Genomic DNA, 13,813 nt, shown 5'->3' with positions numbered 1-13,813 from the left:
TTTTTTTCAGTTGCATATTCTTCGCAGGATATTTTGCTCGCCATTACTGATAATAGTGTAGAAGTCGACCCCAATGTGATAGTGGCTCGATATGACCTGACAAATGTGTCAACTGAAACATACGACATGAAATTTGAGATACTGTCAAATGGTAAGTGTGGTGGTAGCATTTAGTATTATTTTTTTGAAAAACGCTATGCCTGTAAGTTTCAAGGGAGTTGTGCCATTAGACCTCTATTAAAACGATGAATCACCGAACAGAAAATTATGGGTACCAGACAAGTGAAGTTTTGTAATCCTGTTGCAGGCCTGTACGTAAAACAATGGACGAAACTCGTACTTATTTGTTTAAATAGTCGGTAAAAGGATGTCAACTGTCGAAATCAAGTGTCTTCATAAGTCTTTCATATTATAGATCTTTCTATCTTGAAAATCCTCTTAAAATATGAGAGGAATGAGTAATTAAGGGGTACGGGTCATTTAGCATTGTTTAGAGCTGAAATTATCAAAAGCAATAGTGTTTCAGTGCTTTGTTTTTGGTCTTTCGCGATTCAGCACTCCGCAGTCCAAACAACAGTGGTCTTTACGGTGTAGCATACATTTTGCCCCTTCCCGGATTTTGTAGGGCGAAATGTAAACATAGTAAAACGAGCCCTGCAGACCTGTACCAAAAATGACGATTTCGCACAATTAAATTCCATAAAGTTGGTGTTAAACATTATTTCTACAGTCCATGGTTAAACGCGCAAAAAGGAAGCGATATGGCTACATACCGCAATTTAGGTGGTCTTTTGCCCGTCGAGCTTGCGTACCCAATAATCCTATAGGTGACTCATCCACTCCCGTGCTCCCTCCTATACATTAGTACACAGGTATATACGACTATGGTCTTAACATTTGGCCAATATGGATCTCATTGAAATAAGTAGTTGGCTTAATTAGCCAACTTTATGGGTTATCCTGGTTGTATGTTTCTTGTGTTGACGATGCTTGATTGCTTATTTGTTATTTTCTGTACTGTTGTTAATTTTGCCAACTAAACATAAATAAATAAATAAAATCATTGAAGGGGCATTTCGTGATCCACAGCCTCATCGCCCCACTTTTTTCAAAACGAGTTGAAATTTTTATACCACTGGAAACCTCTGGCTACATAATGTTTATTCTTGCAGAATAATTCGTTTAGCAAAAATATCGTCAAATTTGAATTTCGTTCTGGTATACCAGAACGAAATTACAACAGTGGCCTATGAAGCAGTTTCATACACATAATCATGCATAACTCGCAAACACAAAATCGGAATCAACTGAAATTTGGGGAATAAGCTTTTTCCGTGTTTTCGTGGATATATACTGAAAAATGTCATAAAAAGAGCATGCTAGGATTACGAAATCGTCCTTTACGATAAATAAAATAGATATATAACTGCTGTATTGTTACAGGTACTTGGTCGGGTGCAGCGATCACCTTCACCTTTAAGCGGCACCTTCAGGCCTACATCCTTACAGTTTACATCCCAAGCATACTCCTGGTCACAATATCTTGGATGTCTTTCTGGATTGATGCTCACGCGGCGCCAGCGCGGATCACTCTTGGGATCACAACAGTCCTGACAGCTACCACTATGACGGCGTCTATGCAAGATTCTTTCCCTGATGCCACAGGGGCGAAGGTAAGTAAATATGCGATGATAGTCCAACTAAGGAACTTTAAACGAATCATCTATATGACGGGCACGATCATTGAACAAAAATAATACCTGTCATGTCGATTCTTTCGTTGTCATTTTCACATACCCAGGAAACACAAAACGTTTTCGACATCATTCGCAAAAGGTTATAAAAGGTTGTCAGAAAAAGTTTAAATGTCGGGTTATATAAAGGGTACATTAATGGTATAAAACGTTTTCATAACCTTAAACATTTTTTGTTAATTTACTGCTCAGCAAACAAAAATGTTTTACAGAAAACGTTTAAATGTCGGATTATATAAATGGTATAAAAACGTTTTAATAACATTCCAAAAACATTCTTGAAAACTTGATACAAAACTTTCTAAACAGAATGTTATTTTGGGGTTGAAAAAATATTTTGCGAAAAATGTTTGCCAAAAATATTTTCAATAACGTTTTAAAAACGTTTTCATGACCTTTATATAACGCAACATTTAAATGTTATTAAAAGGTTTTGAAAAAAAAAACATGTTAAGAACATTTCTGTGTTTGCTGGGTTCAAATATTTCAACATAATGTTATTTAAGTATTGACACAATATTTGGCAAAAATGTTTGCAAAAATAGTTTACAATAACATTTTTTGAAAACATTTCAAAATATTTTTGTAGTGTATTTTCATACAAAACGTTTTAAAACGTTATCATGACCTTTATATAACCCGACATTTTAATGTTATTAAAACGTTTTTACCTAAACCAAAAGCCAAAATATAACTTATTTAAAACGTTTTTAAAACGTTTTTGTGTTTGCTGGTACTGACCAATATCCGATAATTATAAAACGTCCCATTGATCTTATAGTGACAAACGTATCTGGGGTAATATTGTTTCCCTGATCTAATGTTCACATACCATTGTCAGCAGGGGAGCGCTCAAACCAATAATAATAACCCTTACATTTTTGCAGTCCACAATATGTCTTATTTTCCCTATAGGCTATAGATATATGGATGGCCGCGTGTCTTATCTTCGTTTTCCTCTCGCTGATAGAATATGCCATGACTAACTATCTTATCGTACTTCAGGACAGGAAAATGGTATGTACATTATTTCTTTTGTTCAAAAGAGAGGGGAGGGGGGAGGGGTTAAGTTTCCCCGGCTCGAGGGGGACAAAATTGACCAAGGTACAATTGTCCTAATCTCGACCAATTTTAGCGTTCAAATTTTCACGTGCATTTGTCCCAGTAAAGTCATTTAGTAGCGGATCAGTGGGACGGTTTGGAACACTGTTGTTTGATGGAATCATTTATTAGTTTTATAAACAAAACATCATGTACAACCAAGTTAAGAGCTCAAAACGATATCATGCTAATATATACAGATGCTATTGAGTCATTTTCCACTTTAATTTCCCCTCTTTTAAATAATTATTCACTTTTGCACTATTTTTAAAGCTTTTTCGGATATAAAATGTATCTATTAATTACAAAATTGGTGGCGTTATTTAGTTACTGGAAATTACTCTTTCAAGCTTTTAATATAAAATACATTTATTGTTTGATGAAATATGTTTATATAATTTCTTTGTTGCTTGTTTAACCTATTCCACCTGTTTTAATGGCACTTTTAATCACCTACCCCTTGCAAATTAAAAAAAGTATCATTTAGGATAAATAGCGCCACCTACAGTTTGCATTTGGTTAAAAATAAAGCCATTATTATTGAAATCAATTGATCAGATAAAGGAGAAGAAAATAAAATGGCCATCTATCAAATGTGCAAACAAATTATCTGTATATTGAATCTTAAGAAATGACGCATCATTTCAGCTTCCCCTGGTGATTTAAAAAAAAAAAAGAAAAAAAAGCGCAGTGATTTATAGTGCGCTACGCACAGGCACAACGCCTAGACGTTGATCCACAAGCCTCAGCACACTTTACAGGTTGTCGCTGACCACTATGGCCCCACATCATTCCATAAACCATTTAACAACAATTCAGGGACTTTGCTGCTACAAGAGCGCACACCCTTGACATTCCACAAATAACCATCGCAACCAGGATCAGCTCCCCGAGTTTCGTACGGGTTACAACGAGACAATTAGCAATAAGTTCCTTGTCCAGGGAATTTCAAGCTAACTCAATTTTTCCACGAGAGCGTACTAGGCACCGCCAGGGTTCGAACCCGCAACCTCTCGCACCATAGTCGAACGCCTTATCGATTGAGCTAACTTGACTGCTAGTTGGTTTTAGTTGGTAATGCCAACAAACACATTAGCCAACAATCATATCAGGCTTTGCCAAGATTTCCCCCTCATAGACATAGTTATTGATCGAATCGGCGAGACATTTCAGAATGTCTACGATCGATCATAGACATTTCAAAATCAAGGTCTACGTTCGATGTACATGCAGTACGAAATAACCTAAATTCTTCAATGTCAAAAGGGCCCTCTGTGTTTGAAATCTACGGGCCCTGTAGTCAATTTTCACGGACCCTAACTCAAATTGTAAAATTTGAATGTCACAGTGGTCCGGTATTTGTGACACATTTAAAGACGGCAGACTCGCAAAATCATGCAAATCAACAATGCTATGGACTTTTAATAGCCCCACTTGAAACTGAATAAAATGTTTGAGCTTTCATGTAATTAGGTATAAAACTCGTGTAAAAAATTCGGACCACTCGCCGCCAACAGAAACCAATCGTAAAGATCATAGAACGAATAAAAAGTATTCGTGATTTGATTAAAGGCTATTCAGTGATTTGCTCATCCGAAGTATCGTAAAATTCAGATTTTGGCACCTTTATTAGTAGATGTCTAACATAGCCTACTAGTTGTTATGGCGAAAACCGCGTATAAAGACAAAAAATTTCTCTACTTAAAGCCATATTATAACATTTGCTGAGGAGAACGCCCTCAAAAAAAATTTAAATTCAGGGTTTTATACGATTGTAATGTACTTTAGTAGCTTTTAGTAAACAAAGATTCTCTGCAAAAGTCAAGACTTTAGGTGCTGTAGTTTTGTCAAAATCCGAGATTTTGAATAAACAGCCGGAACCGTCGTTTTATTATTACGATAGAAATATTAGTCGAACGCATATGCGATGTTCATAACACATACTACGTACACGGCGCGCGGGACACACACACACACACACACCCCAGAGGATCGTACCGTATTATAACCGCCGGATTAACATAATAGCGCTAGTAGATTGCTTTACCTCACTTGTTGGCTCAAAATTAAAAGGGGATATATCTGACAGTAAAAGCTAACATTTTATGGAAAATAAACACAAATCTATTTTTAAAGAAATGTTATAATATGGCTTTAAGTAGAAAAAAATAGTCGCATGCATTTGAATGTGCTTCAACTTTGTCAATAATGCTGTTTTCCTCATTTTAAAAATACCTAATGATAATTTTAATGACTTATCTTTTGCTTTTAGGCAATTTATACACTATTTTATTTACATTTTCGCTGGTATCACTGAATATAAAAACTATCATAGGAATTCAGATACCATTCATTTGTAAAGGGTGACGAACAATAATTAATTTTACACCTATAGAATAGTATAGATATATTTAATGTAATCATTAAATTTTTATTTTTGTCATCTTTTCCAGAAGAAATCTAATGATGCATCAAAGTTAAAACCCGACGACAGCCTCTGCACGAACGACAGCACCAGCCCGTCAACAAATGAGAAATGCGGAGCACACGCAAAGGAATTGACAAACGGACCATCGAAATCGGAGTATACAGGATTTAGTGCCGAGCACATGGATAAATTAGCCAGAGTATTGTTTGCGTTGGCGTTTCTTGCGTTTAATGCATATTACTGGACGTTTTATGTGATTTTTTGAACCATTGCTATGACGTCAGTCTATTAAATAAACTGTAAATTATTTTCTACGAATCAACACTTTTCTGCACGAATCTACAGTTAAGTGTGGATTCGTACAGAGAGGTGTGGATTCGTACAAACATATAATCTATAGTTTTTTGAATAAAATTACGGCTAAATTTTTTTAAATTCGAACATGGTAATGAACAATAAGAAAATGAACGACATTCGCAAATTATAAAACCATTTTACACAAACAAGTCAGTAAAAAAAACCTAATTTATGAATACAATTTTATTAGTACAAGCGCTGAACTTTTTCAACATTATACAACAGTAGACTTCGGTTGTATATGTGACCGTCCACGGCGAATGAGCCGTAAATTCCTCCCCCGGTCAATTTTGTTTTCTCTCGTGGTTTAAAAATAAACATCATAAACTTAAAAATGGTATATCATTTGACTTCCAACGATATCCAGAAGCGGGGTTATGGTTTGTTAAACTTTGCTCCTTCAACAAAATTATAGCTTTTACGTTTTACATGTGTCTCTTTTTCCACATTGCTGGCAATATATATCAAACAGTCATAATTGGCGGTCATTTCAAATCATCCCCAAGTCAACGAGGTTTAAGAAAGTTCGCTCATTGTTAATTGTTGGTTATGCATACCTGTACAAAATACAATGCCTGGTAACCCACCACTTGAACAGGATTTAGCAAAAGCAAACAAAGACCAGAGCTATTAAAAGTTCTATAGCCGGCCATCTAAGGTAGAAGCTTATTAATATTATCCACTTCAACAATAGGATTATTGATTAGTTTTTGACTATCAAAATCAGACGGATGTCGGGCCAACTTAAGTTATCGATGAATACGACCTTCGTACACATTTTACACCGTAACACAGAATACAATTTAGGTTTGATGCTATAAATTTGCAAGGCTAAATCATGGTAATCGAAATATCATAATTATTGCACAGCACAACCCTCCCCCCATGTACAAACATAACTAATTTTATTTATTTATTTATTTATTTATTTATTTATTTATTTATTTATTTATTTATTTATTTATTTATTTATTTATTTATTATTACTTATGTACTTAGGCGACGAAAAAAGAAAACCCTGTTCTACGAGCCCGACCGACCCAGATTTTGAACAAATTGAGAAATATTTGTTTTCGGTACAAATTAATAAATGTTTTTTTATTTTCTCAAATTGCAAATTATTTACAGATTTTGGCGATTTTTTGGGTTATTTCAACAACAAAAAACCGACCGACCGACCCTACTTGAAAGGTCCGCCCGCCCGTAGAACAGAGTTTCTGTTTTTCTTAGCCTTACTTATAATTTCATAAATATTATTTGTTCCCCTTTCGGCTAGGCAAAACACACCCTCCCCCCTTTAAACTCATAAATTAATTGTTTTTTTGCTAAGTTTCTCCTTCCGTGTAAAGTAAAACTTTATAAGCCCTTTGAACCAACCTGAACAAAAATGACGTATACAATTACAATATATATTACCATGACAATACTGTGTATGACGACCATACTAGAAGAATACACCATGCATAACATACGTGATTGTACGTCAAATTGTCATATAACGTTTGAGCGTGATGTATAGTATAGTCTTCCTCAACATCTTCCAGCCGGGATGATTAGATCATGTACAGTCATCTACGTATTTATACTCTAAATTGTACGTCAAAGGGTGTACAAATTACCGATTTAGCATGGGGGACACAAAAAGGTGCTTAAAAACACATTTTGAATTTGTTTTTTGTGTGTCCATTTTGATACTTAATTGAATGTGAACGAGCGAATGAGTAAGTTGGGGTTGAGGAGGTCGGGCGGGGACATCTAGCCTATTAAGTTCGAGAGGGTCATTATTCCGAAAAGGGCTAAAGTTATACATGTTATAGTTTCGTCAATTTACGTTAAAATTAGAGTTAAAATTAGGGTCAGGGTTATGTTCAGTGGCGGCACTACGGGGGAGGGAAATACTTATCTTGACTCCCAAATAAATAAATCCATGACCCATTCCTCCCGAAGAAAATGACAGCCCGCTAAGTTCCCTATCATCACGTGCAAAATTATCAAATAACATCATCGGCAGCTACTCAGTTCTGACCTTAATGCCAGTAAGAATCACATTTCGTCATCAATATGGCCAATTGCCACGCCCATTTAGCACGAAAATACTGAAATATAAGTTTTCAAATCAGCTATATCTAGCTTTTCCGTCATTAATTTTTTTTGTCCGTAATGGAAAATCTAAATAAAGAGTGTATGTTTCGCTCAAATTATTTTGCCCTTTGCAATCATTGCCACTATTTTGCAAAAACAATTTTCCTGTCATTTTCGCCTATACTTTTGCGTGTGGGATTTGTGTACATCCGGGTACCTTACATCGTTGAACACGGTATGGCGACTTCTAGATGTCACGTGCGCATTTTTAAAAGCGCATTTATATATATACCCGAAGTCCACTGTACAAAGAGTTTTTACATTGTATACAAAATTGCATGCTTTTATTGAAGTATTTTATGTAAAATAACAACACGCTCGGCAATGAGCACACAGTATTTGTGTGTGCTTCAGTAGATTTTCATTTGTTTGTGTATTTTATCGTCACAAATGTTGCATTTTGCCTGCATTTCGGACAATATACTGTTATTTGTGTCATAAAATTGTTATGGCTACAAGCGTGCCAATTTATAAGGACCTTGTTGGACATTATTTTTACTCAAACTTATTTTTTTGACATATGACATTTGTTTATCATGTTTATAGCATACACACTCTCAGAAATAGTTTAAAAACTCTCTCCGTGGAGCCTTCAACGGAATTGAAAAAGGTTCAATAGCCCTAATTGCCGATTCTGCACAGGGTTAAAGAAACATTAAAGAAATACCGGGTCCTTACAATTTAAAGAAGGGTTTTTTTGGGGTATTTTTAAGCGGTCCATCTATATAGAGGACAAAAACGATCATTTTAGGCTCATTTGGAACCTTTATTTCTGAGAGTGTGTACCACAGCTGATGACGCCACCTATGGACGCCACTTGATTTGAGGTAAAAGAGTTCCTGGTGAGTGACATAATTTACAATTACCTACTACTTACGAAATGCATTCGTGACATACAGATACCATTTTTAAAAGCTTAATAAATTTCTACAGTCTTAAAAATAGCGATACTACTCTTAAAATACATTATTTGCCCATTAGGTCGAAGGTCTCTGTACTGTGGATACAGTGGAATAATATTGCGATTTACAACAAGATGCTTTGGCTGCTGATATTGGCAGTGATTGTCCAAAGGTAGGTTGAAATGAATTTGTTACCATGGTAACTAAACCTGAATAAAGTCGCGTGTAATGTATTAAATGGAATGAAATGGTTAAACATTTCGCTCATTCACATTGGTTGAAAAATCTGTGTTGGATTATAGAATTTTCACGGATTTTTCAACCGATCACAGATTTTTGTCTTCTGGTGTTATTTTCATATTTTAAAATTTCATATTGGCTAGGAATGTTTAGGTCTATATGTGCAGAAATCTCACTTAAATGATAGTAAGAGAAAAAAAAATGTTGCATGTCGTCGCAGTTCTCTGTGGAAGAGAGGTTCGGATTTTTTTCTTAAATATTATTTTCGGAGATAGTAGCCAAAAACATGTATATGCCTAATTAGCTTAATAAAAATGACTATTATGTGTGAATTGTGATATTTCTCTATTGCATCACTTCAAAGTGTGATGAAAATGTAGCTGTTTAAACAAATATTCAGGATGTTAAAATTCTGAAATAAAAAGTAAAAACATTTTTTTCTGTAATTTCGAAAAATTACGATCGTTATTCTTTTGTACAGTAAAATCCTGTTTTCTCCAAATTTTCAAGATCGGGTCAGCAACAACCACAACCATAATAATATTAATATAATTTTTTGGAAATAATAATAATGTTGACGTTTTCTAATGATGAGTCGGCCTAGTGTATGACAACTCTGTAGTCGAGTTACATAAGAGTCTATCATTATATCTGAAGCAAACACCGCTCCTCTATAATTATATAAAATCCCCACCCCAACAGTCATCAATGGGGGGTTTCATACAAGTTTGGATCACTATGGTATAACCAAGGAATGAAAATGCCATTATTTGTGGCGTATTTTCAGATTTTCCCCTTGGAAAAATGTTGCCATTGCCAATCAATACCCCCGGAAAAATTCCTGGTTCAACGACAGTACGAGGAGGAGCCAAAGTTTATTGATTAACCAAAGAATATACTTACACTTTTATTTCCTATTGTTATATACTTTTCTATTAGGTCTGCTGTAGCTTCAAATATAACGGAAACAATACAAGAACTTTTAACAGGCTACGACCATAGAATCAGACCTGATCATGAAGGTATTGTCTTCTGGGGTATGAACGTTTGGACAGTATTTTTTGTGGGACATAAGAGCACATCAAACTTGTCGAATTGCATTGTCCTTTTGATATCAAATAATTTTGACTTTTGAAATTCTCGATATAATACACATTTTATGGCAAATGATTACAAATCTAAAGTGTATGTAGCTGGGATGAAAAGCCGCTGATCAATTGAAAATTGGGACCTTTTGTATTTTCAGTGTTTTGGGGGTATCTTCAATACGAAAGGTCAAAATTTTCAACTTATCGTCGGCTTTTTATCCCAGCTGCATACACTTTAAATACAGATCAAAGTTTACTTCGAGAACTGTTAAATATCAAAAATTGAAAAAATATCAAATTTTAATAATTTGTCATAAAATTTGTATTATATCGCTAATTTACAAAAAATCAAAATTATTTTATATCAACATTAAAAGGACATTCTTCGTATTCAGAATTCAATTCGATATATCTGATATTATCTCATAAAAAACTATCGAAACGTTCATACCAGACCCTTTTATAAGAGACGATAATATTACAGTATGTGGCAATAATAGCTTGTATATGTATAAACATATAATGGGCCCGAATCATGTCAAAAATCTCTGAAGCCTACCCCGGCCATACACCGGGATTCCACTCCTTCACATGTCATAGCAAACCAACTTGGCATAATTCTTCGCAACCCGAGTTTTAGGCCTGAATATTAGGTATTTTGATCTTTAAAAAAGAAAACCAAAAACCAAATTGCACCACCACCCTTTATGTCTTGTATCATGTGTATAAAGCCCTTAACTCCGTTCTCCTATAGTATGACACAGTTGCACATATATCACAATAATGCATATCCCGTTTTTGGTTATAAATGTTTTTTAAGACGTATTCCATAAATGTCATTTCCATTTAATATGACAGTGATTGTGTGACGTGACTTTAATTAGGCTAAGGTCTCGTTCTCCCGCTCATACTTTATGCAATTATATTAAATCGGTACAATAACCATGGTAACGCAGGCAAACTGTCATTGTTTATTAGTAACGCATCAACAAAATGATATAAGATTACAGTACAGCATTACAATTCTGTAGCACTCGGCAAACATTAGAAATTAGTGACATTTTTATGTTTTTGACTTGTTTCTCAAACACGCAATCATGCAAATATATCTGGGTTTTTGTTTCAGGACCGCCAACAACTGTGTCTCTTATTGTTTTTATGGAAAGTATTGGGCCACTTGAGGAACGCACTATGGTAAGTAGACTACTCCGTAGTCCACTTGCCCATTGTCATGATTGTGCATACTCTGGATATTGCATTTAAGCTTAAAACTCCGATTTAATTAACTTGTGCACAATTGATAGATTTTCACAACTGATCATCTTTTCAGTCACCGTACTCCCTCTGTATGTTAGCTTCCCAAGTGGACTACTGACTTTGGATTGCGGTTAACATTTTTAACATGGGACTCTATGGAGAGTTAGGCCAATTTCTGGCCTAACTAAAATTGGTCATGATGTAATGCATCTTCAAATGAATCTGGCTTGTGATTGGTCGCCCAGATCTCGTTATTGTTTAAATCCTCCCGACACGTACCATTACCATTAACTATACATGGTGGTACACATCTATCTTTGGAATGCGGCGCTTTTGTGCTGGCGCGAAAGTTGGTGGATGAACGTACGCATCTAGCGCGTATCGTACCACCATGCTTAGTCTTGTGGTTAGATTTGATTGATAAACAAGTATGATTGACAGTGTGTTTTAGAGAACGAAGTCCCTGGGTAAAGTTCTGCTTAAAAGTGAAAGTCCATAGTCGATTTTTAACTCGTAATAAACTGGCAGATTCTAAAATTAGAATTGTTCAGTATTGAAGTGCCATTATAGTTATGACATTATGATATGTTGCATTCAATAATATAAGCCTACGTATACTTTACTTTTACTGTCACAAATATAATAATATAAACTTTTTCATAACCATTTTATACTAGTATTTTGATGTAATAAATATCAGTATAATTTCGAGTTCAACTGAATGCGCTCATCATGATTAATAACCTATTTTTATTTATCAAAAATCGAATATGGCATAGTCTATATGGTAAGAGGAATAACGTAGTTCCTAGACCATTCCTATAATTGTACTTTCCTGCCGATGATGAGACGATTAGCAGTTGCAAATTAGACAAGAAAAGTCTTTAAACAAGGCAATGTTCACGGATCAGGTGTATAGCCTTTTGGTTTAACTTTCAATATTCATATCTAATCTACTCTACAGGAAACAAATTGAGCTATTACCCTACTACGAAGAAAATAACATTAAAATGTTTACCATATCGAGCCCCAGCGGTGCCACCGTGTTGTGCTCTTGGGCAAGGCGCTTTACCTTACTTGCCTCTCTCTACCCAGGGGTAAAATTGGGAGCTGTTATGAATATTGTCCATTGAGCGCCGCCCAAAGGTATGAGCATGCCTTGGGCATTGTATGGCAGCTGACATATTCTAACGACAGCGGAATAAATGTAAAGCGCTTTGGTACATGTACACATGTGAAAAGCGCTGTATAAATACCAACATTTTAAAATTTTGGTGGGGGTACATAATAGTAAAACAATGGTTAACTGTAGCAGTACCCAAGAGCCATCTTTACTCTAAACATTAGATTGCAAATATTCAACATGACTTCTATTGTGATTTATTTGAAGGGCAGATCCAAGGGAAGGAAAAACACATTTTTGAAGATATTTTTGGTGATCTTGAGAACATTTTGCACAATTTTCCGTCTCCAAGGGTCAAGGATAACCACAGACTCCCCATAATGGGCAATACAGTTGCATGTGCCGTACAATTTGAGCGAGCGAAGCGAGCCTGAAAACCTTTCATGAACCCCCCTTCAAAAACTTGAATTCGCTCCTGATGTCATATACCGGTACTAATGCGAGCCACTCTTTATTCCAGGATTTTTCTTCCAGTTTTTATACAGCGATGGATTGGGTTGACACTAGGTTAACTTACACTGGTGAAAACTATATCATCTTAAAAGGACACGATATTCAAAAGTTTTGGATTCCTGATGTTTTTTTCATGTATGAGAAAGAAGGACATCATCATAATATCATCCAAGCCAACCAAATGCTCAGTATTTTACCAGACGGCAAATGCCGATATGCCGTGAGGTAAAGTTGTACTTTGTATATGGGCTATTGTAGAAATTAACGGCACCTACCCTTAAGAAGACATGGAAAAAGCACATTTTCTCATGTCCTCTTTGGGGATATAAACGTCCAAAGCGAATGCGAGCACCAACTTAACATGCTATACACACCCAACCCACGTTTGTGAACATGAAAGTCCGTTATGTCCGTTATTATTATCATTTTTAGAATCCTATTGAATATTGATAACTGATTGATCATTGATTATCGGTTATGATCCTGTGTCTTATATTGATAACTGATTGATCATTGATTATCGGTTATGATCCTGTGTCATATACTGGGGTACCCAAAAAAGGTGGTTTTGTTACATTTTGATGTGCAGCTTGGACTTCAAAACAGTGTCGCTTGAGTATTCCTTCACTTAGAAGATTCAATTAGGTCTTAAATTGAAGCTAATTTATTCTATATTACTCATGTTTTTATCCTGTTTTAAAATAATTTTTAATTATTTTCTTATGACGTTTGGTATGAAATGTGCCAAGGGTGGTTGAGGATTATTAGGAGGATGATTAGGAGGAGGGATTCGTATCGTAAATTTGATCTAAAACCCCCATTAAAAATTTGAATCTAGTAAAAAAAATGTCTAAATGAACTTCCAGACATCTAAACAAATACAGAAGGTCATTTAAAAGACCAATACT

At 35.2% G+C, this 13,813-nt stretch overlaps 1 protein-coding gene and 1 long non-coding RNA gene across 3 annotated transcripts in view; both read left to right on the top strand.

Moving 5' to 3' along the window:
* The window catches only part of LOC140144012 (glycine receptor subunit alpha-2-like), a 41,215-nt gene extending 35,278 nt beyond the window's left edge, over positions 1–5,937 (top strand). The window contains exons 6-9 of one of the 2 annotated variants that reach the window (XM_072165840.1): positions 11–151; positions 1,444–1,673; positions 2,670–2,771; positions 5,312–5,937. In XM_072165840.1, coding sequence (XP_072021941.1) covers positions 11–151; positions 1,444–1,673; positions 2,670–2,771; positions 5,312–5,548 — 710 coding nt within the window. In that variant the 3' untranslated portion in view covers positions 5,549–5,937. Of the gene's footprint in view, positions 1–10; positions 152–1,443; positions 1,674–2,669; positions 2,772–5,308 lie in introns of both variants that reach the window. The other variant, XM_072165839.1, reaches the window with a different exon arrangement.
* A 2,776-nt stretch (positions 5,938–8,713) lies between these two features.
* LOC140144030 (uncharacterized) lies at positions 8,714–11,200 on the top strand. The gene is made up of 3 exons (XR_011857826.1): positions 8,714–8,856; positions 9,864–9,946; positions 11,139–11,200. It is a non-coding gene; the product is annotated as an uncharacterized lncRNA (long non-coding RNA).
* Positions 11,201–13,813: the final 2,613 nt, after the last annotated feature.

The sequence above is a fragment of the Amphiura filiformis genome, unplaced genomic scaffold (assembly GCF_039555335.1).
Source record: "Amphiura filiformis unplaced genomic scaffold, Afil_fr2py scaffold_37, whole genome shotgun sequence".
In the NCBI taxonomy this organism is placed as follows: Eukaryota; Metazoa; Echinodermata; class Ophiuroidea; order Amphilepidida; family Amphiuridae; genus Amphiura; species Amphiura filiformis.
This window is presented reverse-complemented; position numbering and strand designations above follow the sequence as displayed.